Source organism: Notothenia rossii, assembly GCF_949606895.1.
Source record: "Notothenia rossii genome assembly, chromosome: 3".
In the NCBI taxonomy this organism is placed as follows: domain Eukaryota; kingdom Metazoa; phylum Chordata; class Actinopteri; order Perciformes; family Nototheniidae; genus Notothenia; species Notothenia rossii.
The window spans coordinates 65232674-65260268 of record NC_136901.1 but is presented as its reverse complement, the minus strand read 5'-3'; the positions used below and the strand labels follow the sequence as shown (position 1 = coordinate 65260268).

The following is a 27595-nucleotide window of genomic DNA, read 5'->3' as shown; positions in this document are numbered from 1 at the left end:
ATCCTCAGTTATCGTTTGGGACTACACCATGTGCTTTGCTCCACAAACCCTGTGATTAGTCCTCAAGCTCTGTGATTGGATGTTGGAGTTGCAGTGCGAAAAGTTTACGCCGAGCAAAACAGCACTTTGAAATGGAATGAAACCCATCGACGGCACACTATCCAAAACCGGACTCAAACGTGTCCTAGGTTGGTGATTGGCTAATGGTTACACAAGCCAAAACATCGATATGACATCATAAAGTGGACAACATCAGATCAGCTCATTTTCAGACAGGTTTTATATAAATGGATTAGGACAAAAAGTGAGGGTGTCTTGGTTCCTGAAACTTTTAGAATCTCTTTACACAGAGGGGACACATGTTTATGTAGAAAATACATGAAAAAGTTTGCATATTAGGTGACCTTTAACAACAACACTAAACATCTGCAGCCATGCTAGCTGCTCTGTGAGGCTGTACTGAGACACAGTGGTGCTATGAGCTAAATGCTAATGTCAGCATGCTAACACGGGTAGCATAAATGTCTTCTGAAATGTTTTAAGACAGGCAATTATTTGTTCCACCTGGAGTCTGGACCAAAGTCTGGACGCACAGACTAACATTTCTATCCCTTCAGCGATACCTTGGTAACTAATCTGGTCTTTAGATGTTCTTTCCATACCAACCAGAAACCTCCAGGTCGAAGCCCATGCAGATCAGCTTCAAACCTGCATTGTCTTTAATACTCTACTGGTAGCAACAAGATGGCCGATTGTATAGAAGTCAATAGAGAGGCGAAGTCCCTCCCTTTCCGGGGGAGCTCCATGGGACCTTATTTCTGAAAAAGTATGTATTGAAGACAATGGAGAGAGAAAGATTATCTTTCGATCCCGTTTGAATTGTGCCACAAATTACACATATGATGTTTGTCAATTTAAAAGATAATTTTGCAAGTCAAAAAAATAAAAATGTGTCGTAAAACTGTGAAGTAACACTTTTTGTGTGAAACCGCTCAATGAACTACATCTCCCGTCTCGCACCACACACCAAGATAGCCGTCACGTTGGCACATTTCACTTCTTTCTTTCAGAATGAGGCGGAAAGTATTAAAAAGGTGAAAATCACTACAAGTCTGGGCACGTTGAGAGCTGTACATACACACAAGGGGAGTTAGTCGGTTCTGTAAGAGCCAGCATGCGGGACCGGGATTCTGGGATTTGTAGTCTTTCTAGTTGCGCATTTTTCATAGTCTTATATTTCAACAGTTTTAAGACAAACTGTGACTTTTTTGACATGGAAAGGATTTTTTAAGATGGGCAAACATCATATGTGTAATTCATGGCACAATTCAGACGGGATCGAAAGATAAGTTTTCTCTCTCCATTGACTTCAACACATAATTTTTCCGAAATAAGGTCCCATGGACAGGAAGTAGATGGGCATGACTTCGCCTCTCTATGAGAAAACAATACCATACTTCTCACTTGAATGATGGATTTATTAAACATTTTTCTAATGAGTTTATGGACTCAATCACTAGTTAAAGGCTTCTACAACACAGCATGATATGAATTTATGTGTTCACAATGTGAACTATGGTCTCACTTAGAGTAAAATATACAATAAATTACCTTTTCAGTCAGTGTTTGGGTGTATTAAACTTCACCCTCTTGTGTCACTTCTGTTTCCAAAACCCAAGATGGCGACAGCCTTTCTTTACAGGTCCCACTTTTGATTTCAGATTCACATATTGCTGCAGTTTACATTTTGGTTCTAAATTGTTTTCTAAGGTAAATAAAGAGACTTTTATGCGGAGGAGAGGAATCCCTCTAACTTGATGTAAGCGTATTTTTATATTTCTTCAGTTGAATAATTCAGAAACGCTCTTTCCCCTCCACCTCCATCTCCATCTCTCCAATTCTCCTAACTCCTCAACTTGTCTGCTTGGACCGATTTAGCCTAGAACTGATCACCTGATCTCTCCGTCAGCCAATCAGGGTCAGCGACTGAACTCTGCGTCATACAGGCATGCCAGGCTTGCACGGAGAACCCCCCCCCCCACCCACTCAGTATGTCTTGTGTTGCCTCACCCTGCTGGCTATAACTTAGATGACATACTAAGGGGCACTTCTACCCTTTAATAACTCCAAAGAGGATGTAACGGATTGACATAGCACAATGACTGAAAGAAAAGCTAAATGGTTAGATGGATAGACATAGAAATAAGATGGATGACATCTTTCCAACAGTATACAAATTAATACTATTCAGCTCCATATTTACTAACGGTGTCAATAGCCAGATAATCAAATTATCACAATATTGAAATCAAAAACAATCAAATTATATTCTGATTTTAGACATTTACAATTTGAATATTTTCCCCCTGCATATTGCGGAACTTTTTTTTACCTGCTAAATCAGTCAACATCATGATTTTGAGTGTATTTGTGATTTTCTTTTCCAGTGTCCCAATCTTTGTTTAGACCACCTTCGACCAAATACTGCTGACCTCATTAGAAAAACTCTACCTCACCATCTAGTGGACAGAAAATCTGTTATAGTTTTATTTTCATATTTGCAAATTCAAATACATTCTTTACATATATCGAATTTCTGAAAATGTCTTCCACTCCAATTTTTTTCCGGTAAAAGGACACATGACGCAGCATATACAAATAGCTCCAGACTGATCATCCCAGCTGTCCTGTTCTTTCTGACTGCAGACTCATTCACCAGTATCAATAACATGCAGTATGAGGGACCTTGTGGCCCTCGACCAAGTGAATTACAACATTTGGTTATTTGTTTACCAGAGCAGTTTCTATCACGAGCTATGTCTGAATCATGACACAGGACGTGCCATTGATGCATTTTCGTGCTTGCTCAAATGTGTAGTTTCTTTGAAGATTTATGTAAGAAATACGAAACATTTGACGTTCAAGCTGATTTAGACAGGTGTCTTCAGCCTAGAGTGAATATATCTCAGTGTGATTGTATCAAATATTGTAATTCTAGTGTTGATACGAAGCAAAGAAGGCCCAAATGCCTCTTCAACTCACTGCATTTGCCACCTGTAGAAAAGGTCAACCAAAATATTATTCTCCTTACCTGCTTGGTCTTTTCCCAGCAACTAGAAAACAACAACAAATGTATTGATCCAGCAGAAGTGTTAATGATGGCAATGCTAACTTGCTATGTGACTGTGGTGCTGCCAGTCATGGCCTGTCGCTCCTGACTCTGGGCGAGCTGACACACATTTACACACAGACGGGGACATGTGTGTGTGTTGAGGGGGGTTGTGGTGGTGGAATGGGGTTAGGGGGGATATCTGAGGCTGGGGGGTTGGGGGGTGAGTTCAGTCGGAGAAGTACTAAAGGGGCAAATTTAGAGTGGGGTAGAGTGTTCGTCAACACTGACAAACACATCACAGGGCAGAACTCCAAACCAAAGGCAACAGGTTGAAATCTAAAAGGTTTACCTCTGGGCGTTTTACAAAAGAGATTCAGCAACAAAACTCAATTTTCAGTTTCTGTATGGGTTCACCACAACTAAACCTCTATAGGAGACTACAGAAGGTCTGAGACTATTAACTCTGATTAGAGAAGTGAAAGTAAACATATATTAAGATTCATGCTTTTGGATAAATCAGGAGAAAATTCACTTTTTTCAAGACCACTTGGTCTGTTTTGACTTTTTAGCAACACACTCTTGGGAGCCGTAGCAAGAGTGTTAAGGATAGTCAAACATTATCAAAATGTTAAGCTAATATCAATTTACATTAGCAAGAGCCCTAGTTTTTATTCGTAATCCTATACAGTCAAGTCATGCTAAATAAAATGTAAATACATTACACTGTGCCCATTTAGAAGACAGGAAGTTTAGATTTCATACCATTGGCACCCATTATAGTGCCCTTTCTTCAGTTGAAGCGGATGTTTGTTCACATATTAGCTAATATCAATCTCAATCAACCAGGGGGAAGTGTAAAAGACAAAGAGATCATCTGTTCGACTTTTCATTCTTGAAGGGATTACAAAAAACATGTTTTAGACCATTTCATAAACATAAAAGTGTGGCTGATATGTGGCACCTAGAGGCTCGTGGAACATACTTCATCCAACAGTGTGAGCCAGGAGCCAGGAAACCTGCGCCTGGTGCCAGTGAGTCTTCAGTGGACACATGAGATGAGACCTATGTAAATGAGAGAGAGGAAGAGAGAGACACAGAGCCTGATAGAGAGTGAATCTTAAACAGAGAGGAGCACACAGACAGAATCATGAGGTAGTGGTGAAAGGTAGCAATGTCCATAGAAAATTCAGTATTCTCTAGGGTTTGGCAACCATTTCCCTCAGTGCGCCAACCTTCTCTTAACTGATGCATGCCTAACCCTGACCTTAACCCAAGCCTGAACTGGAGCTTGAACTAACCCCAAGTAAGGCAGAGACCAATTTAGTTGCTAAATTGCATCCATTTACACATCACATTTACAGCCTCCAGAACACATGACAAAATAACAGACACAACTAGAGAATGCTTTTCCTGAAAAGAAGTTGCTCAACCCTGGAAATATCTAAATGATTGAAAAGTAAAATAATTAAAAAAGGAAGACAAAAGGTTAACAAAGCAAAAAGAAACTCAACTTCATTTTATTTTTGAATGTTTTCAGCACACCACAATCCTGCCAGCCGTTACCATTTTACAGCTTTTATTTTGAAAATCGAGACATTTCCGGGGACCTGGGATTTTTTTTTGACATGGTTAAGACTCTTATTCTGAAATGTCTTAAGGTGAACATTGTTCAAATTCCTCTTATTGCAAAAAAAAAAAAAATGCACTGCAGAAATAGCAATGCTGGTACTTTCTGTTCTGTTCGGTTGTGTCATGTTTCGCAAGTGTAGGAACAACTGCATTTAGCTGTGAAACCCTGTGTGGCAAGACAATACATCATTCTTGAGTATCCTCCTCTAAATTCCCAAAATAAAAGCCCCAAAGTATAATTATAAAAACCAAGAGTTGTTTTATTTGTTTTCTTAATATAATGTAATTTCTTTCATGTTTAACAAACTTGTCAAGTGAAATAAAGGTTTCTAAGTAAGTTGTAGATATACAGAAAAATTATTGACGACGACACACCATTTAATATATTTATTGTTGTCTGTCTTTTGTCTCTTTACATGGAAACACAAGATTGATTTCAAAGCAGGAGTTACAGTGTATAATGCATCAGACATGGGTCCAGTGCAAAAATTAAAAAAACGTTTTGAATGGAAAGTAAATGAAATAGTTAAGGGGAATGTATATTCTTAAATATATATGTATTTAATATATCTGATTTCTTTACAACTTATAAGAAACACAGCTGTCCTGTGTGTCAATTGACATATAAAACAACACATTGCAACCTGTTTCTATTTTAAATCATTACTGAGTTTGTCCACCATCCCTATAATATATTACCATATATAACCATGGACCTACAGGTTCTATCAGAAAGAGCAATTTGGCCAATGGATGAAACAAAGAAGGCAGAAATCCACACCTAAAAAGTGTATAATAAGTCTCTCAACTTCATATCCTTACTTCCTATTCCTCTTTCAACTCATCATAACCAACGATCACTTCAAATACTAAATCCACATTTTGGCACCTCGAAACAGTGGCACCGTTATATCTCCGCAAAACAGCTCATGTTTTCAGGTAGGAATGTTTTTTTTGTAAGCAGGAATTGCTGGCCCAATCTTCCTGATATTAAGTGGAAAGGTGTAGCACTGGAAAAGGAAGTATTACCTTTTAGAGCACATTGGCCTAAGCAGGTTGGCCTTGGCCTTTGCCATTGTCAATTCACGAGTAGTAAGGAAAAAAACAACCACATGTGTTTATCCTCCACGGGATTTGGATCTGCTCCAACCTTTAATGGGTTCTTCTTCGCACCATGCTACTGTCTTCCACCATGAAAATCTGGTAAGTGCTTTTTCCATCATCCTGCAGACAAGCAAACAACCAACCCTAAAGCACAAATGGTTCGGCAGAGGTGATGAATTGCTTTGTACACGTTTTTTCAAGTTTTGTAGGCAACAGCAAAACATGTATCTAAAAAGCAACATCCATATCTTTCTGTTAGCTGACACCTGACTCAAACCACCATCTACTTCCTCTAAACTCTGTCCTTCCTCCCCTGGGGAAGGAATTCCTGCTAACTGAACACCTGTTGCCATCTACATCACACCCTCCCACACAAACACACACTTTCTCTAAACTGCTCAGCTTGTACACAGTCAGTGCAGCGCAAAATAATGTTATTTGTTGAAGTAAAACACATCCTTTATCCCTCCAATACTTAAATGTCTCTACAGCTTTTCTTAATCTGGTGTGACTAATGTTTGGTGTGGATTTAGATCTGACATGTGAGAAGAAGAAAAGGAAGATCATTAGTGCAGCTTGGCTCAAATGTTCAGCACAGGAGAAGACAGAGAAGTCGGTTTTCCAATAACCCACTCAAATGTTCTCATTGTGTTTCCAAACTGTAACTTTAGGTGACGAATAGATTAGGTGTGACACTGACTCTGGATAGCTTGTAGCAGAAAAGTTGTTTTTTAAAGAAGGATGAAGAACGATGCAGATAATGCATGATGTTGAATGGAACATGAAAGTAGCCTAATATATTTTTGGTAAAACCATAAAAAGATTATACCCAAAAAAATGCCTTCAAAATAAAAGAATAAAACGTTTGTACTGAGCTAAAACGTAACCGTATAAGGATTGTAACCTGTCTTTGAACTTCCAAGTATCACTTTCTACACGACTGAATTCATACATTAGCCAAATTAAAACCCATCTGACCGAATCTCTCATGGTTATATGATTGCATAACAATGGTCAGCCAATGGTACTCAAACATTTACATTATTGCCTAAAAAAGCAAAGGATCTGTGATTGAATTCACACAAACTTGCTGGGAAAGAAGAGAGTTTAAACAAAAGGCTGATAAATGTGAGTCATTTGGACACTAGCACCACACGGTCACCAGTGTTCGTGAACTAATGTCCACACAAATTCTTTTTACTTCATATAATTTGAATTATAGTGTGTGAAATACAGTTTGTGCATTTTTTTAAATCTCATGTGGAAACTGCACAGCTAAGTAACTGTGTATGAAGAGAAAAAGTGCTGCTGCTAGCCAACCCGCTACTACATACGCTAGTTAGCTGTTAGCTAACAATGTTAGCTAGAACATCTACTGCAGCTATAGCTAGCTTGGTCCTGAAATGTTAAAAAGCTGTTAGCTAGCAATTGTGTTTAGATTGGTTCATAGTCCTGTATTTCCATGAACTGTAGCCATGTTAGCTATAGCTATCTGGTCCGGCGGCGGTAGTTTCCTGTATGAACAACTTAGCAATGCAACAGTCATTATCAGAAAGTACATTTTCCAGTTTAAAATATTCTCACAGAACCAGCTGCAATATTTATATCAAGTCAATAATGAAAACTCAACGAATATAATAGCCTCAACATTCAAGAGTAAATATAATATAGAGGATAAGAATAACAAAGTTAGCCATTTGGGCAAAATCGGACGAAGGAGGGTATATGGAACATGGACAAATTACAAATTCACATTTGAAGGTAACACCAATTATTTCTTCTGTCCAAAGCAAACAAACAAGGTTTCTTTTAAATGAAAAGTAGAACATTTCAATTGCATTTATTTCTGTTTCAATTTGCGAGAGACACATCATGTCTGGGAGATTCTTCAGGCCTCCACACATCTGATTGGTCTAGTTCATATCTTTTTTTACAGTATAATAATATTGGCCTATCTCTAACTTTTAAATCATAGATAATCTCTCAATACCAAATAGTCAGTTGGGATTTGTTAGGTTTTTATACTGAAGTCAATATTTAATCTTTGGTGTTTCACTGTGTAAATGACAGTAAAAATAAAGAACATATACTCTACAGGCCCGGCTCATTGGATCCAGGCTCAACAAAAACACCTCAAAACAACCCATCAAAACAGGTGTGCGTCCCATGTTGGATAGTGTAAGAAAAACTGATCCAAAGCCTCAGTTATTTCTTCAATACAGACTACATAATGGCTTTAAATTTCACCACTGAGTAGAAAATCGACCACAAAACAAAATTCACAAGACACAATATTTGATCTTCGACCAAGAGCCTTCAAGTTCACTGTCAGTGGCTCCTGAACTTTCAAAAGGGTGTGGAAATAACATTCATAAGCCTGATCATAATTCTGTACACATACATAACGATGGCTTGTCAATTATAAAATATTTAGAAAAAGGTGTATCTTACAAGAATATATACATCCGACGCTGTACAAAAAGAGATGCAGAAGAAATGATAATAACCTGTTACTGCGGAATAGATTTGTAATTATACTTGTGTTGAGTACAAGGCTATTTAGGTCCAGATTATGGAATAATGAAACTAAAATGATATGGTCCATGACTTATGTGGAGGGAATGCTTAAACTGGTGAGACACTGTATTGGGTTTATGTTACAAAAAACATACCTGCATCATCACCAGATGTTTTTCCTAATACATTTGAAGCTTCTCCTGTGGTTTTAAAGAATACTTCAATGTCTGCCGTTACATTTTATGACTTCATTGTGTTGTTAGATTGCTTCCAATTCACCCTTCTAATTCGATTGCATGTGACTTAATTTGAGCGCAGTTCAACATTTTGTATTTAAAAAGCTACACGCAAACACATAATGATTGTAGAAAAAAGGAAGCAGAATAATTCGTTAGATAATCTTTTGGGGACATTTTGGAAGTCATAACTTTTTTAAATAAATCTTGTCTTTTTGGCAATAGAACATAATCAAAAGTTATTGAATTGCGTCTTCAAAACAGTAATTTAATCCTGAATATTAAAAACGATGGATTCAGTTCAAATGAAAGGATTGAATCTATGCTGTGTGGGGTGTTATACTGACTTACTGTCACCTCAGACAAGAGAAAAGGAAACTGCCTTGAATAATATATCAGTTGGTAGTGCATAATATAATACCGTCTAATAAAAGGATATGGAAATCACAGATTCAGGACTAATTAGTTTGGGTCCTTGATATCCGCTTCTCGTCAGGAAAAAAGAAAACATGACTGAAGGCCTTCATAAATAATACTGCTGAGGTATCAGAACCACATTAGTTCATGGACCTGGAATTTGATCAAACAGTTAACAATAATGTGTGTATCCGCCCTTTTATATTTAATCCACTACATATTTAAATATGTTCTACCTTGTCACATGCTTCACCCAAGTTTCATGAAAATTGGGCCAATAGTTTTTCTGTAATCCTGGTGAAAAACTGTAAAAAAACAGCAAGCAGTGTCAACAAAACAGGAATGACAATAGTTGTCAAAATGTTGGTCCCAATTTAGTCTTTGAATGATGATATCCGTGGAGTGATGAAGTACTTGTTCTTGTAGTTTACTCCATCTTTAAACACATGTTGACAGCTGAACACCAGAGTAGAAGACGAGATAAGAATCCATGACTTGAATTGAACAAAAAAAAAAGAGTTTGGATCCACTTACACAGCGAGATGTTGTTAAAGTAAATAGGAGCAAATAGCTGATGTACACATAGTAAGCAGAGTAACTGATATGAAGAAGGCCTTTAGAGAAATGGGAAAATGGCTAAATGATCCAGGAGAAAAAAATGATGGTCTGGTGTTCATGAGACGTCTCCACAGAATCAAGATGGCAGTTTTGCTTCCAGGTAGGTTTGGATCAAACGGTCTTGATTTAAGAGATCCTTCAAGGAAAAACTCCAGGGAACAATGTTTTGTTTGCTCTTCACTTCACAGATGCTAACGTTGCTAGTTGTACCTTGTAATGCTTCCGTAAATGGGGGGGTGGTAGTGAACTAAAGCGCGTTTTTCATTACATTTCACATCCAGATATTTGTGAGGCTGCAGCTGATTCAAGCTTCAGTATTCGAAGATGGAGCGATGGATTCGTTCGGTGTTTGAACCGCCAGAGATAGGATCAACTCACCATTCACAAGACAAAATAGAAAGATGGATCCAAGACTATTTGTTGATCTTTGTATGGTGTAACTGTCCATAGAGATGAGTCGCCACGAAGATAAGAAGGCATCGCCAGAACAATGAAGACACCACCAGTCGATCCCAGAGTTACAGATCCAGTCGTTACCAGTTGAACAGCGAGTTCTGTCCCAGAGTCATGAAGTAAATCTGACTACTGCCTCCTGACTGCACAGAGGCAAAGAACACCTGCAACAAGAGAGAGGAATTATGTAAAAAATATATTTTGAAAAATACATGTCTTACTGTGTTGTAGATTCAAGCAGATACTTGAGAGGTAAATATCTAGATAGACTTGAATTTGTACCTTGTCGTTCCTCTCACACAGGAACTTGAGTTTTTGAGCCTTTTTGTGCATGAAGACTCCCTCCAGGTTCCCAGTGTTTGCTGACCTCAGCTCTATGGCCTTTTCTCCCCAGCCCATCACCTGGTTGGACTGGAGGTAGGCTGGAGACAAAGAGAGAGGGAGAGAGAAACACAGGAAGCTTGGTTATCAACTGAGGGTCAACATACGTCTAACACAAACACAGTTACCGTTCCACATTTCCCGTTACATTGCTCTCCATGAGTCAAACGCAATTTGGCTGTCTTAGTATTCATTTTAAAGACAGTGGTATTCAAGTTGGTAGAAGCAAATGACCCCACACAAAACATCTACTTATCTTTTTCGTCTTATTCATTGCAAACAAGTGAGAGGTGCATACGCCACCGACGGGACTGTAGTTGGTAACAAAACAGGAATTATAGCATGACACTGGAGCATTAACTGCTCCTGTAGGCATGTCTATGGTGTTGAAGTGGATGTGAGTCACGTGGAATAAAATGACATGGATGGTAACGTAACTTAAGATTAGTATGGTGACACATTTTGGGCTGCACAGCGAAGGTCGAAAAGAACGGACATGGTGAATAACATAATTTGTTGCGGACCATCAATGACACAAACAAATCAACGGTTGTTTTTCATTCATCTAACTTTATTCAAACCTGCAATCAGCATTTGCCGATTGTTGGCCAGTTGAAGAGTTTTACCATATCGCCTGAACCTAGTGTGTATGTGAGTAAAGTCATTCCCTACACCAGCACAGACACACACAGAATCACTAGCATCTTATTTTTAGCCCATGTGTCCCAAATCTGTCCTCACAGAAACTGGTTCAGGGTCGGCTCTCAGCGCTCAGGGAAGCTGCTGACCTGAAGTCCGTTATTCAGAAAGCAAACCACTGAAAACACATCCAGCCGTAACTGAAGAGCATGTTTCAATCCTTGTAATGATGTGTGTGTGTGAGTGAAACTCACCGACAGACGCAGGCATCTCCCCCCACTGCAGCACCGTATCCTTGGTGATGCGTCCGTAGGTGTCGATGTAGACGCCCTCGTCTTCGTAACAAACCAGAACCTCCGTCCCGGCGCTGTTCGGCAGGATGATGATGGCATGGGGACGGATGGAGCCCTGGATCTATGAGACAAACGCACACATTAGACACTATTTAAACCAAAATTGTTTAAAGAAGACTTTTTTGTGATTAAATCACTTAAAGTTAAATAAACCAAAACAGTTGATCTCATTGATTGGACACTTATTCATACAATAAATATCTCTCTGAACTGAACATTATATTGAAACTGTTGACATTAAATTCATATTTACGTTATTCAGATGTTATCTGACTATATCTTTCAATAGCGAATGGAAAAAATAAGGTTCAATTCATAAACCAATAAAACCCACTTAAGTTAGAGATGAATGAAAATGATTCAAAAATGTATTTAAAAAAAAACAAAACAGCGAATGGATTTTCCTGAAATTCAACAAGATACTGTACAGTTGATAAACAGATGAAAAATAGTGATATGTGGTTCATCATAATATAATATTAGATCAATTAAAAAACATTTTAAGACCCTAACTAAAGCACAAAGGTAAATTGAAAATAAATGTCAATGATATTGAGCAGGACAGACATTTCTTTAAATGAAAGGACACTTTAAAATCAAACTTTAAATATTTGAGAGATGTTGATGAACAACTGAGTGTTAAGGACACAACAAATCGGACATGTTCAGGCTATTTCAAGCCAAAACTAGTAGAATAAAAATAAAGTAAAAAATTCAAGAGTGTATTAATAGGAACAATTCATTGACAGTATAATTAACTAGTTTTTTGCATGAAAGCACAACTGCTGCACTCATCGAAAATAAATGTTTTGAAACAACCCCCTATACGTTTATTTTCGTTTTAACCAGTTCAGTATCATTTATTCAGGCAGTTCAGAAACAAGATCTGTAACCACCAGAAACCCGTATCTCACAAAAGCGCACATCTGAAGAAAGAGGGGATCCCTGCAGCAATCACAGCACAGAAATAGTTAAGCACGGTTTTTTTATGTTACAAAAAGCAAGTAAACATAGTTCACGAGACCGCGCCTCATACGTTACCAGAGTGTGAGCCACTACGATCCTTAGCATCAGAACAGGCATCCAGAGACGCAGCGCTATCTTAATCCTCTGCCTTGGAATCAGCATTGTTACATAGTTTGCAAGCAGCAGTGGAAGATGCTGGTGTGTGTGTGTGTGTGGGTGGGATTATTTAAGTGGGCGAGTGTTGCCTTGTTTGCAAAAGTGAAATGCTTTTAGCAGTAATTAGGTAATACAAATAAGGATACACAGCTGTGAAGAAAGCCCGGGAGTTTGACGTGTCCTCAAGAATACTCAGAGAAAGTGAATTGTGGATGATGGAGAGTGTGTGTGTTTGTGTGTGTGCTGTACGCTTGACTGTGTGTGTAAGAGAGAAGAAGAAGCCAAGCTGTAGAGCTGAGATTAAATCGCAGCAGTATAAGGCACCGGTGTGGTAGGGAGCTGTGTGCACACTGGCTTTAAACAGCAGAGGAGCAGTGAGGAAGAAACTCAACAGGACACACAGTTAATGATGGCAAGAGAAGGAGGACAGGGGTGGAGTCTTTTGTAGAGCTTATTTCTCTTTTAGTAAGTCTGTCTCTCTTCCCCCTTCCAGCTCCAACTCCCCATGCTTATAGAAAGTGGCACAAATCCATGTTCGCTGGGGAAGTGTGTGTGTGCGTGGGCTTGTGAGAAAAGGGTTGAGAACATCAATGAGAGACTGAGAGGGTGATACAATTAACAATATAAAAAGTAGAAACTTCCTCACCAAACTAACGGTGCAGATGAGACTAGGGCGATATTATCGTTCAGTTGCCTATGTGTCAACAATATCAGAAATACATTTTATTATGGTACATCTTTTATGAATATTATTGGATATTTCGTCCCTTTCTTTCCCTTGCTTTGTCTATGTTCTACTGCAATGTTTTACTGTGGCTTATCAAAACAAGTAAGAGCTATGCTAGCAAGTTAGCAAGAAGCTAGCCTACTAAATTATCGTCCAACGTGATTAAAGGTTGGCTGCAAATATGGTCCTTACGAGGCCACGATTACAGACAAATATTTGGTTCTCTTCAGCTCTTTATTCAATCTCTCTCTTTCCCTTGCTTTGTCTATGCCATACAGCATTGTTGTAGTGTAGCCAACGTATAAAACGTTAACATATGCTAGCAAAAAGCAAGAAACTAGCATATGTGTGATGCTGAACACAATCAACCACGTAGCCTTCACTACAGCAGAAAAGAAGTCCACTCTTATTAGCAAATTCATGCACATGAGCCAATTTGACAAGAATGTTAACAAAGTGATTTGTAAGAGATGCAATAACCAAGTAGGTCTTGGAATGGATGGAATTTGCGGATGGAAACACCACAAATCTCTATCCTTAAAACTCACTATCCAACAGAATACGCAATTCTGCAACAAACCATAACCAATAAGAGCAGCTGGACCAAAACTCCTGCCACGGTGAGCGATCAACCCCAGATCAAAAGGGCTTCCGCAAGCGCAACAAATATAAACGCACATATTTAGATGTATAACTATAAATGTGTGTCTCTATTTTTAGCTTTGTTTTTAAGGATCATTTTGTATATATATATTTTTTATAAGAGCATTATCGTTAGTAGGATAACTTCAATATCGTCGTATATGGAATATTTAAAAAGTATTTCACAAAGACCTCCACTACTTTACTTTCAGATATAAAGGCATATAGGCTAATATGTGGCCTACACATTGTCTTAGCGCTCACTCCAATCTTCAGTCATCAGGTTGAACTCTGTTTTTCTTAAACCATGGCAAATATTCAAAGTGGGTATTGGCTTCATGGACACATTATCACAAAGTGATTAAAAGATGAGGAAAATCTTTGAATAATTCATTAAACCATAGAAACTGGAAAAGCCTGCTGCAGCCACCCACTCAACACATGTATGCACAGTGCATAGACCGTATATGAACCAACAAAACAAATAAATAACCTCAGAAATGCACTTTTCATTTATTACTGTATGCAAACCAGGCTAAAGAAAATATTTGTATTTCTTAAGTTTTTACACTTTCTTCATCTTGAACCTAAACCCTCTAGTTCTTTCTGAACATATTTAACCAGATGTGTTGGAATATGACTCACCGGAGGCTACAGTGAGATGTATATGCCCACATACAGAGAGAATAAATCCCTTCTCTGTGTCTAATGGTACCAGCAGTGGGCAATTTGTTCACATTTAGAGAGGCAAATTAACTTTGGAGATGCAAAACACTTTACAGACTTCCATAAGTCATTGTAACTCAATGAAGGTTGAGTTATATAAATGCATTTCACAAATATTACCAACACATATCATAATGTTGTTGGATTGTTTGACATGTTTGGCCTGTGGATGCATTTCTGAGACTAACTGAAGAGAAGAAATGAAAAATATATTCTGCAGTGCGTCATATTGTATTTATAGACTGGTGGTGTAGGCAGCTGGGCTATGTATACCATTGGTAATTGGGCTTTATATCCTTTTTAGATGTCAGCATGGAAGCTCTACTACAAAACTCTAAACGAAAACATATACTACACTGATTTTAACATTTTAATTGTCCGTAAATTCACAGCAAAACAAGTTTCCGCTTATAACAAATAAATAAAAAATGTGGGCACCCTACAGCTTGAAAACAAACAAGACAACAAAATACAGCCACATTATCTGCTCTACTTTTTTTGTGTGGCCGCTAGAAGATTGTATTGCTGTCAGACAGCTGTGAGCGATAAAGCTCATTCATAAAAAGTGTGAGGGCAAACACCTTCAGGTTGGTGTTCATGGTAAAATAACAATGTTTAAGAAACATATAGTCACACGGTAACACTTTATATTCAGGTACACAAATTCACCATAAACTAGTTGTTAATTAACATGCATATTAGCAGTATATTGGCTCTTTATTAGTCATTATAAAACACTTATTAATGCCTTATTCTACATGACCATATTCTACAACTAATAGGCCACTAGTTGAGATTTTTATATATACAGATGTAGCACTTCATTTCAGACTCCAGCTTCCTGCCTACGACCTGCCTAAAACCAGTATAGAGGAATGTTAAGCCCTCCCACTATTTTCCAAGAGGGCATTGCCAGATTTTCAATTTCAGGTTTTAACCAGGAGATGGCGCTTCATTCACAAATACAGAAAGACAAGTTTCATGGACTTTCAGTTGTGTTTTGAAGAGCATTTGAAGACATCAATATTTTAGATACTATACTAAAATATATCTAATCTTGTAATTCAATAATATATAGTCTTTATATATTAAATAATCATAATAATAATGTAAATGTTTACATTACACTTCTTTATTTGTTATGCTCATACTTTTATAATTACAATCGTTTGCTTTAATATGCAGTATATTTGTTGTATATTTTTGTGTTTGCTTCCTCCTGCTCCCTTTCGGACACATACTGTATGATTTATTATTATTATTATTAATATGAAGATATTATTAAGATTAGATAAGATGTTACTTTATTGATTGAACATTTTAGTTTAGAATGTACTGTCCCACGGTAATTCAGAAGGCTCACAGGTCACATTCCGACCATTATTTAAAACAATAGGTGCTTTCACACCGTCTACAGTTTGATTTGTATAGAGGCAGCTCTGTGGCTGAATGGCCAGCGATTAGGTGCCGCGCATTTATCATAGGTGATCAGAGCTAACTGCCTGCCGTCAGATTTCATTTAAAAAACAGATCTGATTTTAAGACTATTTCTGCGCTCATAAAGAATGATAAGAATAAAAATAATGCGTATTGAACTGGTTTCATTAATTAGTGAGTTTATTTAACACTAGAACCACCAATGTAATGCAATGTAACTTTTTTTCAATAAAATATTAAAGTCTCCCAGTCCGTGACTTTTCCTGAAAGTGTGTTATGTAGCACCCTATGTTGTTAAAAATTGCATTCTAATAGCGGGATTTGACGGGTTTAGGTAGGCCTATACAAAAACCTCTGGCGGTTCTAGTGTTAAGGTAATTAGGTACAGTAAAAGCCCTTTTTTATCAGTAACGAATTTAGCAGTTGAACATAAAAGTCAACTAACTGAGGGTCACTTGCAATTACAGTGTTGTGTCTACTGTAAGCTTGTCACTCAGAGTAACCTACAGTTAATTTAGTTGCTGGAGAAGAAAGATCAGGGGGGGGGGGGGGGGGGGGGAGAGAGATGTGGTTGATGGGCCATTAGTTGTGTAAATACAAAGCTGAGAGCTGCCGTTTCATTCAGACTGTTTAAAAAACGCTTTGGGATCCTGATCTGCCGACGAGGTTCCATTAAAATATAAATATTTTTAGTGAATTACTGAGTTTAGGCACGTTAATAACGTTTTAATGAAGTTGAATACAGTATATTCATATTTGTCAGGGATTTCATGTCATTTCATGTAGATCTGCAATAAAAATATTTTTGGGGTATGGGGGGGGGCTGGGACCCGGAGTAATCTGCAGCCGTGAGCTGTTATGTGCCATCATGACACGCATGGTGTTCTTTTTTTATATATTATAATGAAGTACGAGCTGTGTGCTCGAGTCTTCCTGCCTGTCGGCTCTGCTCATGGATGTATAATAAGGCTCTGCTGCTCCCAGATGATGGTCTAGCTTCAGCAGCTACATTACCTACGGGTGCGTTCGTTAATATTAACTGTGCGTCCGGAGTCACTGTGGCACAGACTGGACCGCTGGTGAACAGCTGTTAGAACGGGCCGTTCAGGTGTTCAGAGCAGAGCTCCCTGTTGGAGCGGCAGAGCGTGATGTGAACTGAAAAGTTTTTCTGTGGCAATATTATTTAAGGAATCGTTGAGCTAGCTAGCTAGCATATATTGTCACTATATGCTAACGTTAGCTTTAGCCTTCTATTTCTAATAGTTTTTTTCATAGGCTATAAACAGAGGTGGTATAAGTATATATATATTAGTGGTGGGCCGTTATCGGCGTTAACGTGCTGCGTTAACGTGACTCTTGTCGGCGATAAAAAAAAATATCGCCGTTAATCTATTCTCAAAGTTGGGTTGGGAGCTGGGTCTATACTACGCAAGCGATGATGACTTTCACCTTGATAATTTAGCGCGGATGTATACCTAGCCGAATTGCACTGTAGGGGGCGAGATCGAGTCTTTGACCTGTGTTTCTTCTACGGTCTATGGATCTGACCCCGGTCAAATCAGCCACATTAAACGTGACATGCTAACATGGATACAGCAGGTATGAAGCCGCCGGGTTTGCTTCAGGGGAAATTTATTTTTAAGAAGCTTCCCGATGGAAACCTCGACAAAAATAAGGTTGTTTGCACCTTGTGCAATGCGGAATTAGTTTACTGTAGGAGTTCATCCAGTCTCAAGTACCACCTAAACGCAAAGCATCCCTTAGCTAATGCGGAAGATGCCGGGCCAAGCACTGATGTAGCGCGGGGGAAGACTCGTCGTCAAACAACTATGTTTGAGTGCAACCGAGGCAAGCCCGTCAGCACAGCTCTATCAGCCAAGCTAACTAGTCTCCTCGCTCAGTGGATTGCCACCAGCTGCAGGCCCATTAGCGTGGTTGAAGATGACGGGCTCGAGCTTGTTCTCCAGGCGGCCACAGGTGACCCATCTTACAAACTACCTGCGAGGCGAACTATCATGAGGAGAATACATGACCAGCACGCAGAAGAGAAAGCTACGAAAGTTGAGAAGATGGTAGAGGCGAGGTCTGTAGCACTGACTGGGGACCATTGGACGTCCGTTAACAACGACAACTACATCGGCGTTACAGTACACCTCATCGATGCTAGCTGGGAACTTCACTCCTTCGCTTTAGGTATGCTACTGTTAGAAATTAAAATCAATGTTTTAATGGGGAAATGTAGTTTAAACATGCCGTCAGTTTTAATGCTCTTTTATACTGAAAAACCAGAAATTCTTGTGCACAACCAGTTAAGCTTTTATTCGGAAAATCCTTCATCTACGGTTAGCATTTAGCATGTGGCTAATATACGATTTCCTGAAGAGGTGAATTTAGTAGCGAAATGATATAGAGTGGTGCAAACCGAAGCCTACTGACTTAACACTACAACTATAGATGTCGAGATACTACCATGCTGAATATTAAATGAAGGTACAGTTTATTTGAATACATTATTGTTTACAGACGAGAGTAGCATGTGACAACATCCGGAATGACCGGAAATCAAACGAGCCGAGAAGTATTGTTTAGAGTATTGATTACAGCGTTTAGAATGTGTTAAATGAAAAGTGATGAAAGAGAATATGAGGAGAAACGGCGTGTTAAGCATATAGTGAATGTGAAAAGAACCTATCCTCTGTTTAAATGCAATAACGGACATTGGAGACGAGGCGAGCCGGCTGGCGGGGAGGAGCCAGCAGAGGATATATAACAGCACCGGAGGAGAGATCCATTCTCTTCTCTTCCCTATCGAGAGCCAGATCACAGCTGTTCGTCTGACTGAACAATATCATGCTTGTGAGTGTGACCAACCCGCGCCTTTTTTAATTAAAGTACCCAATTGAACTTTCACAGAGACTCCATTTAGTCTCCTTTTAAAGCTTCTCTCCTGGACGGGAGAATAACGAACACAGTTAACACTACATTATGTCATTTTAAATTACATAATTTAATTTCGTAGCTTCTACTTTTGGTGCTTCTACTTTTACTCAAGTACAATATATATTGTACTTGAGTAAAAGTAGAAGCACCAAAAGTAGAAGCACTCAGATCTTGTCCTAGAGTAAAAGTAGAAGTACTCAGATCTTGTACTTGAGTAAAGGTAGAAGCACTCAGGTCTTGTTCTTGATTAAAAGTAGAAGTACTCAGGTCTTGTACTTGAGTAAAAGTAGAAGTACTCAGATCTTGTACTTGAGTAAAAGTAGAAGTACCAGAGTGTAGGAATACTCTGTTACAGTAAAAGTCCTGCATTCAAAATGTTCCTCAAGTGAAAGCAGAAAAGTATTATCATCAAAATATAGTGAAAGTAGCGACAGTAAAAGTAGTCATTGTGCAGATTGGTCCATTTCAGAATAATAGATATGATATGTTTTATAATGATTGATCATGAAAGTGTTCTCAAAGCTGGTAAAGGTGCAGCTAGTTTGAATGACTTTGTATACTGCAGGGTAGCTTGTGGATTTACTCCAGGTGGAACTAAAGTCTGATTTAACACTTGATTATATTTCACTTAATTAATCCACATCTGTAAAATAACTAAAGGTATTAAATACATGGAGTGGAGTAGAAGTACACAATGTACCTCTGAACTGTAGTGGAGTAGAAGAACAAAGTAGCAAAACATTGAAATACTTAAATAAAGTACAAGTATCTCAAAATTGTGCCCAAGTATAGTACTTGTTGAGTTTATTAACTTAGTTACTTTACACCATGTGGCTATAAAGATAGAAAGACTAAGCCTTGCACAGAGGCATGAAAATACATTTTCAAAATGCTCAACAGTGCTGCCAAAATTATAAACTGACTGCTACACAATTTAAAATAAATGCTTTTATATATTTCTATTAGGATGTGACTCTTTGGCGTTTCTGTTATTATTAACACTGCTACTTTAGTTGTTCTGACTGCTAAAATCCTCTGTCATTCCGTGGGGTGGGGGAGCCGGGGGCTCGGATCCTTGTCAATTTTTTCATACAGATGAGATTGCATCCCAAAGCCTCAGTCAGCTTAATTTATATAATAAAAACATCTCAGGTCAGTAACACTCAAAGCTAAATGTGCAATACCATGTTCAGCTATGTTACTATTTATAATGTTATTGTTGTTACATCAGAAGATGTACATATTGAAATGATTTCTTAACTTAAAGTAGGCTATTTTTTACAATCTGTGTTGGAAGGTATATTAAATTACTATGAATATTGTCATTGTTGAAGGTTTTTAGAGAAGGATGAACTATAAGCCTGAATTACATAAAATGTTATACCTAAAAACATAAAAGCTACAATAAATAAATCACAATAATTGTAGTTATTTTTACCTCCCGTATTGCTTTCAACCCACCAGCTTTTATGGTGTTGTTACATCACTAACTGTAAGCTTGTCACATACAGTCTATGGTCACTCAGAGTAACCTACTGTTAATTTAGCTGCTGGAGAAGAAAGATCAGGGGGGGAGGGGGGAGAGAGCTGCCGTTTCATTCAAACTGTTTAAAAAACGGTAACAACGGACAATTTTTCTTAGCGGATGCATGTCAATTTAAATCAATACATAAAACTATTTTTTAAATCAATAAAAACATTTTCTAAATCCATAAAAGCATTTAAATTAATATTGGGAGTCATGTCGTTACTTTGTTGAGAATGTGGCCATATAATAAGCGGGATAATTTGCAGCGACTTGTTCCTTATGGGGAAAAACACCCGTCATGCAGACCAAGATCCCTCCGCTGCGCGTTGGGATCCTCATCTGCCGACGAGGCTCCATTAAAATATAAATATTTTTAGTGAATTACTGAGTTTAGGCACGTTAATAACGTTTTAATGAAGTTGAATACAGTATATTCATATGTGTCAGTGATTTCAGGTCAATTCGGCGAACATAAACATAAATGATTGTGGTGAAGATGATGATTAAATTAGGATTAAAAATCGAGAGCCGGGCTGCATTTCCTCCCGTTCGTTTTTTTCGACTAAACAACATTATTTTGTTAAATAACAACATGGTGATGTTTTGTAAATGATTACATGTCTCTTATTTAGCACAGTAGTATGATATCCGTGACATATGGATCTTAACAAAGTTCCGCTGTACATCCAGCGTACTGTATCTGACTTTATTTCACATGAGCTCCAGTGTGGAACCCCACTGCACCCCCTGGTGGATCAATGATCCATTGCAGCTGGCTTCATTATAAATTACATTTATCCATCACGGGGGCGGTCTCAAGTCAAGCTGGAGGTTTTCCCTTGAGCGAGGGCAGATCACGTACCAATCACGGCCCTCGCGTTTCAAACTGTCTGAAATGAAGCGCTACATCTGTAGAAAGTGCAAATTATCTTCAAACTACAAACAAAGAGCTAGAAATATATAGTAAGTGCAAATGTACAAAGAGCAAATTAACTTCAATCTATAAACAAAATATTAGAAAAATATACAAAGAGCAAAGGAAATATATCAACATTTGTAAAATTATTTACATTAAATTACAATCAGACTTGATTCAGTCAATCGAGAGTCTTAAGGTTTTACATGCAGCTGCTATGCCACTTGCTGAAGTAATTTCTGTGAGCCACAAGACACAGTGTCACATCACACTGCACACATTTCCAGATGTTTTTTTGCAGAGCACACATTTTCGTGTAAGGATTAGTACATGTATTGTGTTTATATGATGACATTTGGAGATGTTTCAAGTTTAAACTCAATGAGAAAATGTGTTAGCATTCGGGCTAGCGTTAGCATACACGCTAGCGTTAGCCATACTAGCCTGTATACATGCTTATTGCCCAGCTAGCATTAGCTATATTTACCTTATTTACATTTAGCGGTCCTATGTGTTAATCTGTGTATTGTGGTGACCACCTATTTATACACTGGGTTCATAATTCAAACTGGGAACTACAGTTGCGGCTATTGTTCCCGCACGGACATGTTATGTGTTACCTATATATGGTGTGTGCCCTCTTGGCTCTTTCCCTTGTCGTCCCGGGCTGCGACCCGACATGTCCTATTCTGCTCTCTATTAAAGTACCCTTTCACACCTCCATTGCACCGCCTCCGACTCCCTATCTCTCGGCACTACACTGGTGACCCTGATACGTCTTGAGAAGTTTCCGGGACGGAACCAAACACGGCAAAAGGAACTCAAGTTTCTTTCTCGAAATGCCAGGGATGATTGGAAACGTCCGTGGCTGCCACCGGCACGCGAACTAGAGGCTCGGTGCGTGCCCCGCGGAATGGCTGGGGATGTTGCTCGCCATTCCCGCATCGGCCTTCCGGCAACAGGTGGACGATGCACGACCTGCTGGGTCGACCAGCAACCCGATTGCTGCCTCGTGGGTTTGTTTCTTTGGGGTGTGCGGCTGCACGTCCCGGCTGCGCTAGCTGAAGGCAACTAGCGGCTAACCACGTGGGGCTAACCACGGCTAGCAGCTACCCATGGCTGCCAGTTAGCAGCTAACGGCTAGCTGCTAACGGCTAACGGCTAGCTGTTAATGGCTGTTAACGGCTATCGACGTATTTCTGTTAACATCTGACTGTTAATTTTTTTTTTTCTGGTGCCGGAGAGGAGGTTCGACCAGCCGTTTGACCTCGTGTGGACACTCACCTTTTTCACCACCTCGACGGCGGTTCCAGACGCCACTCACGTTTTCATCGGCGCCTGGATGGTGCACTCCTGGACCCCATCTCGCCTCGACGGTTTCGGACGTCGCCCATGCTGCCATCGGCCCGTGGGTGGCGCGCTCCGGAGCCTGTCTGGCCTCTCCTGCCTTCCGGGGATATCCGGATGCCACTCACGTTTCCATCGGCGCCTGGGTGGCGCGCTCCGGGACCCTGTCTGGCCTCTCCTGCTTCCCGGGGATACCTCAACGCCTGCTGAGGACTTTGTGCGTGCCACCGCTGCGCATCTGCCTGCGGCCGGGTTGCTCTCCTTCCTCTCGTGGAGGCTGCTCCTGCCTCACGGGGATACCTCAACGCCTGCTGAGGACTTTGTGCCCGCCGCCGTTGTGCGTCTGCCTGCGGCCGGGTTGCGCTCCTTCCTCCCGGGGTGACTGCTCCTGCCTTCCTGGGATTCCGCTCCGTCCTTCTGGAGGTTTCATGCCCGCCGCCGCCGTGCCTTCGCCTGCGGCCGGGCAGCGGTTTTTTCCTGCTGGGTTCGCCACAACACCTACTGCGGCCCACCCCCGGTGGGGGTGCCCTTGCCCTTGTTAGGGCCCCTACCCTCTCCTCACCGTGGCCCGTTCCATGGCCCGGTCCTCACCTACGACCCCACCCTCCTCGGCCCTTGTGGTGCTTCCTAGACGGACGTGGGGATATATTTTTTTGCCATGTTTGAATTCTGGGGGGGCTTATGTGGTGACCACCTATTTATACACTGGGTTCATAATTCAAACTGGGAACTACAGTTGCGGCTATTGTTCGCGCACGGACATGTTATGTGTTACCTATATATGGTGTGTGTCCTCTTGGCTCTTTCTCTTGTCGTCCCGGGCTGCGACCCGACAACATGTCCTATTCTGCTCTCTATTAAAGTACCCTTTCACACCTCCATTGCACCGCCTTCGACTCCCTATCTCTCGGCACTACAGTATGTTATATGTGCATCTTTGAGATTATTAAGTGCCTTGTAACTTTTCACTCCGTTTGAATGTCAGTGGACTGCAGATAAGTCAATAAAGGAGCATGGCTGCATTCCCTGGCTCTCAAAATAATTTAGCTGGTTGTGTAATCTATGTTCACGCTGAGACAGCACAACATATAGAGAGAACAGTACACCTATTGTGTAAGTACATACAAGCAGGTCACACAGTATGATCACACATACATAAACTCCGTTAAAAATCAGTTTTTATTAAGAAGTACAGGCTTTATGTGTTCTCAGCCTTGGAGAAACTTGACATGTTTTGGTATGTGTCTGAACCTCTCTATTGTGCTTTAATAAACATATTTCAACGTGTGCCTACTTTGTTAATGTATTGTTGAGGTTAATTTCAGTAGTTGTGTCCTAAACTGTATTCACAAAGCGTGAAGAGGAGGCAACTTTAGAATAGGGAACCTGTTCAGGTCAATTAGAGTCAGATTACTAGCTTATTGGTTATGAAAAAGACATCCCTTTAAAATAGGGAACATATTCTTCGATAGATATACCTAACTTTGAGTTATTTAGATTAAAGTGGACCTATCATGCTATATTTGAATAATATAGTGTAGGACCATACCTATATAAGGCATATTTATACTTTTTATTTTTCAAAATACCAAACAGATCATGCATTTTAGCCATTCCTCATTTCGCTCAATTTAACACTGTCTTTGCATGGGCTTATTCTGTGAGAACAGCACCATCTACAGGCCTGGCATATGTACTACAGCGTCTCCAGCACTTTCGAACGGCAATGTCCGTGGCTGTCTCCTCCTGATTGGTGGAGTTGGACCAATAGCCGTAGCGCCACTTCTGTGACGTCACAGAAGTGTTCAAATCTGGATCAGTCTATATCAGATCCGTTGCAGCCCCTTTTTAAGAGATTTGAGTATGGAGGAAAATAGAGAGGGTTGCGTTTTCTGACACTTGGTGAGTTCCTAGGAACACCGGGGACACATATTCATGTATAAAAGACGTACAACAGTGCATTTTGCATGATAGGTCACCTTTAATCAACACTTATAGTTTCATGTCTTGTTACATAAGAATAGATCCATATTTGTGGGGGCGTGTGGCACAGTGGAATAGTGCGTTGGTGTTCGGATCAGGAGAGCACAGGTTCAAACCCCACTGCAGTCAGCATGTCGTTGTGTCCCTGGGCAAGAAACTTCACCCCAAATTGCTCCTGTCGGGATTGGCCACAGTATTGAGTATGTAAGTCACTTTGGATAAAAGCATCTGACAAGTAACATGTAATGTAATTTTAAGTGTTATTATGGGAGAATTACTATTCTTGTGGTACTACTGCCTTATTAGGCCCATATTGAGCGGTGCATATTAAGACAAAAAGTAATGTACAACAACTTCCTTACTTGCAATAAATAAGCACTAATAAGAGGGTTATTGAGGAACAACTCAACTAATGGCTTATTACTTGTAGAATATGGTCATGTAGAATAAGGTATTAATAAGTATTTTATAATGACTACTAAAGAACCAATATACTGCTAATATGCAGTTATTAATGAACAACTAGTTAAACTGTAACACCCGGAACATGTGGGCGGGACTAAGAACAATGACAGACTACAAAGAAGCAGTGGGGGGTGCTGTGGGAGTGTCTGCGTGTGCATCTCTCCCAGATGAGCTGAACAGTTTTTTTGCACGATTTGAGAGCAGCCAGGCTGGGGGTGCAGAGAAGGATCAGGAGCCTTGCCCTTTTGTTTTAAACAGGGCAGATGTGTGTAAATCCTTTAAAAGGGTTAACCCACATAAGGCTCCTGGACCTGATGGCATCCCTGGCCGTGTTCTCGGGGTGTGTGCAGTTCAGCTGGCAGAGGTGTTCACAGACATCTTCAACAGGTCCCCTGTGCAGTCTGTAGTCCCCACATGTTTTAAACACTCCACTATCGTTCCTGTCCCCAAAAAGACAAAAATCACCAGCCTCAATAGGCCCGTTCACACCGCAGTACTTTTCCCACTTTAGTTCCGAAATGTTGCGTTCCCACCAAAAAGAGCCGGAACTAAAATTTGTTCATGAGAACCTTTTTTATCCCCTTTTTCCGTCCCTGCTAGAGAGCAGGTACTTTCGTGGGAAAAAAAAGGTTCTTAAGTCTGATTGGCTGGGCGGAATGCAAACCACCCCCCGTAAAACTCCCAAAAAGTTTTGTGAAGCTGCCATTTTATTATCCTCGCATTAGAATTATTAGCATTAGCCCAGCGCAGAAACACAGAGAGACTAACTTATGGCAACACAAAAGAAAACATGGGAGCGGTGGAGATGAGGAGGTGTCAGCGTTCTGGCGATTTACTCGGAAGGCTTCAGTAGAAGCTGCTGGGAGTCCCAGCAGCTTCTACTGAAGCCAGTCCCCAACTCCGGGGACTTCCGGCCGGATGGCAGTATACGCCATGAAGTTGTTTGCGGCCTGCCAGTAAACCCAACGCAGAAGAAGAAGAAGTGACGTCAGCAGCTTCATTTGCCTAATCCTCCCTCAGGGACTTATTCCGGTGAAAACAATCTGTATTTAGTTCAAGAGAACTAAAGAGTTCTCATGAACTAAGTTCTGATGAACCTTTGTGGGAAAAGTACTGCAGTGTGAATGCGCCCAGTACCACTCACCTCCTTCATAATGAAGTGCTTTGAGCGGTTAGTCCAGGGGTCTGCAACCTTTTTGCCAAACATTTTTTTTTCTGGAGCCGCAAAACATATTTCATAGCTTGATAGCTAATAAAGTTGTATTTATGGTTATTTCATACAAAAACGATTTTTTTTTTGCATTTATTAGGCTATTTATTACGTTGTATAAAACTGTTAACCTCTAATAAGAAACAAAGAACTCCTATAAGGAGAATTCAAAATAATACACAGCCCTAATTTAAAATAAATTAAACACAGCACTTGGGGAGTCCTCTGCACATTTGAAGGAAAACAAATATTATTAAAATGGGCCCACTTTGAAATAAATAAAAACATATAGCTGCACCCTAAAAATAGTTAACGTTGGGGTAGGTAAGAATGGAGAAACCAGCTCGAGTGCGCTAGATTTTGAAAATACACAACCGGAAAAAATCTGCCTCTTTCTTCAGACTTCCTTACAGAGCCCCTCCTCCAACACACACGAACGCGCACATGACCAATGAGGGCACGAGATAAATGTGTGCACAGATGGAAGGCTGACAAGCAGGTAGGCCATCCAGTTACTTTATCCGGGCCGGCTCAGATGATTGGTCGTGCTTTTTACAGTACTACGGCTTCCAGAGATTAATTTTTGTATGTATTTATTGTCAAAGCATTTAATGTATTCATTGCTATCGGGACGTTAAGAGCATTCCATGGAATATAACAAAAAGTGTTTTCTGAAATAAATTACATACCCCATTGAATTATGACTGAAGATCGTCAGCTGTCTTCCTCTCCCGTGTTGTTCCTCGATACGTAAAGGCTGCAGCACCTTTGACAACTTCTTTCTACATATCAAACATACCGGTAAACCAGCATCGTTTGCTGTGAAAGCATATAACTCTGTCCACGCAGAATTAAATCCTGTGTTCCTCCGGTAGTTTTCTTTTCTTTGATTTTGATTATTAATTATATTATTCGGGTACAACCCTACTGTACCCCTACTGTATCCGAATATTCGTTCGTTGGAGTACTATTCGGGTTTCAATTTCGTTATTCGTTTTTTTTTCAAATTGAATTTAATAAACAATGAACCACGGCACTCTGGAGAAAAGTATAAGCTTGGAGAAGTCGTTATTTTATTTAATCTGACTTCGTA

General features: G+C 39.8%; 2 protein-coding genes across 5 annotated transcripts in view; both read right to left on the bottom strand.

The window, feature by feature from the left end:
- The window catches only part of LOC307033006 (uncharacterized protein), a 39662-nt gene extending 36412 nt beyond the window's left edge, over positions 1–3250 (bottom strand). Inside the window, 1 exon segment of the mRNA XM_079671277.1 lies at positions 3092–3250. The gene's annotated coding sequence lies outside the window, so the exon portion shown is untranslated.
- Positions 3251–5113: 1863 nt separating this feature from the next.
- LOC307032670 (mitogen-activated protein kinase kinase kinase kinase 4-like) overlaps positions 5114–27595 on the bottom strand; it is a 94163-nt gene continuing 71681 nt past the window's right edge. For 3 of the 4 annotated variants that reach the window (XM_079670811.1, XM_079670814.1, XM_079670812.1), the window contains 3 exons: positions 11361–11520; positions 10369–10508; positions 5114–10250 (listed from right to left, as the gene is read on the bottom strand). In XM_079670811.1, the coding sequence (XP_079526937.1) occupies positions 10167–10250; positions 10369–10508; positions 11361–11520 (384 nt within the window). In that variant the 3' untranslated portion in view covers positions 5114–10166. Of the gene's footprint in view, positions 10251–10368; positions 10509–11360; positions 11521–24566; positions 25003–27595 lie in introns of those variants that run through there. The other variant, XM_079670813.1, reaches the window with a different exon arrangement.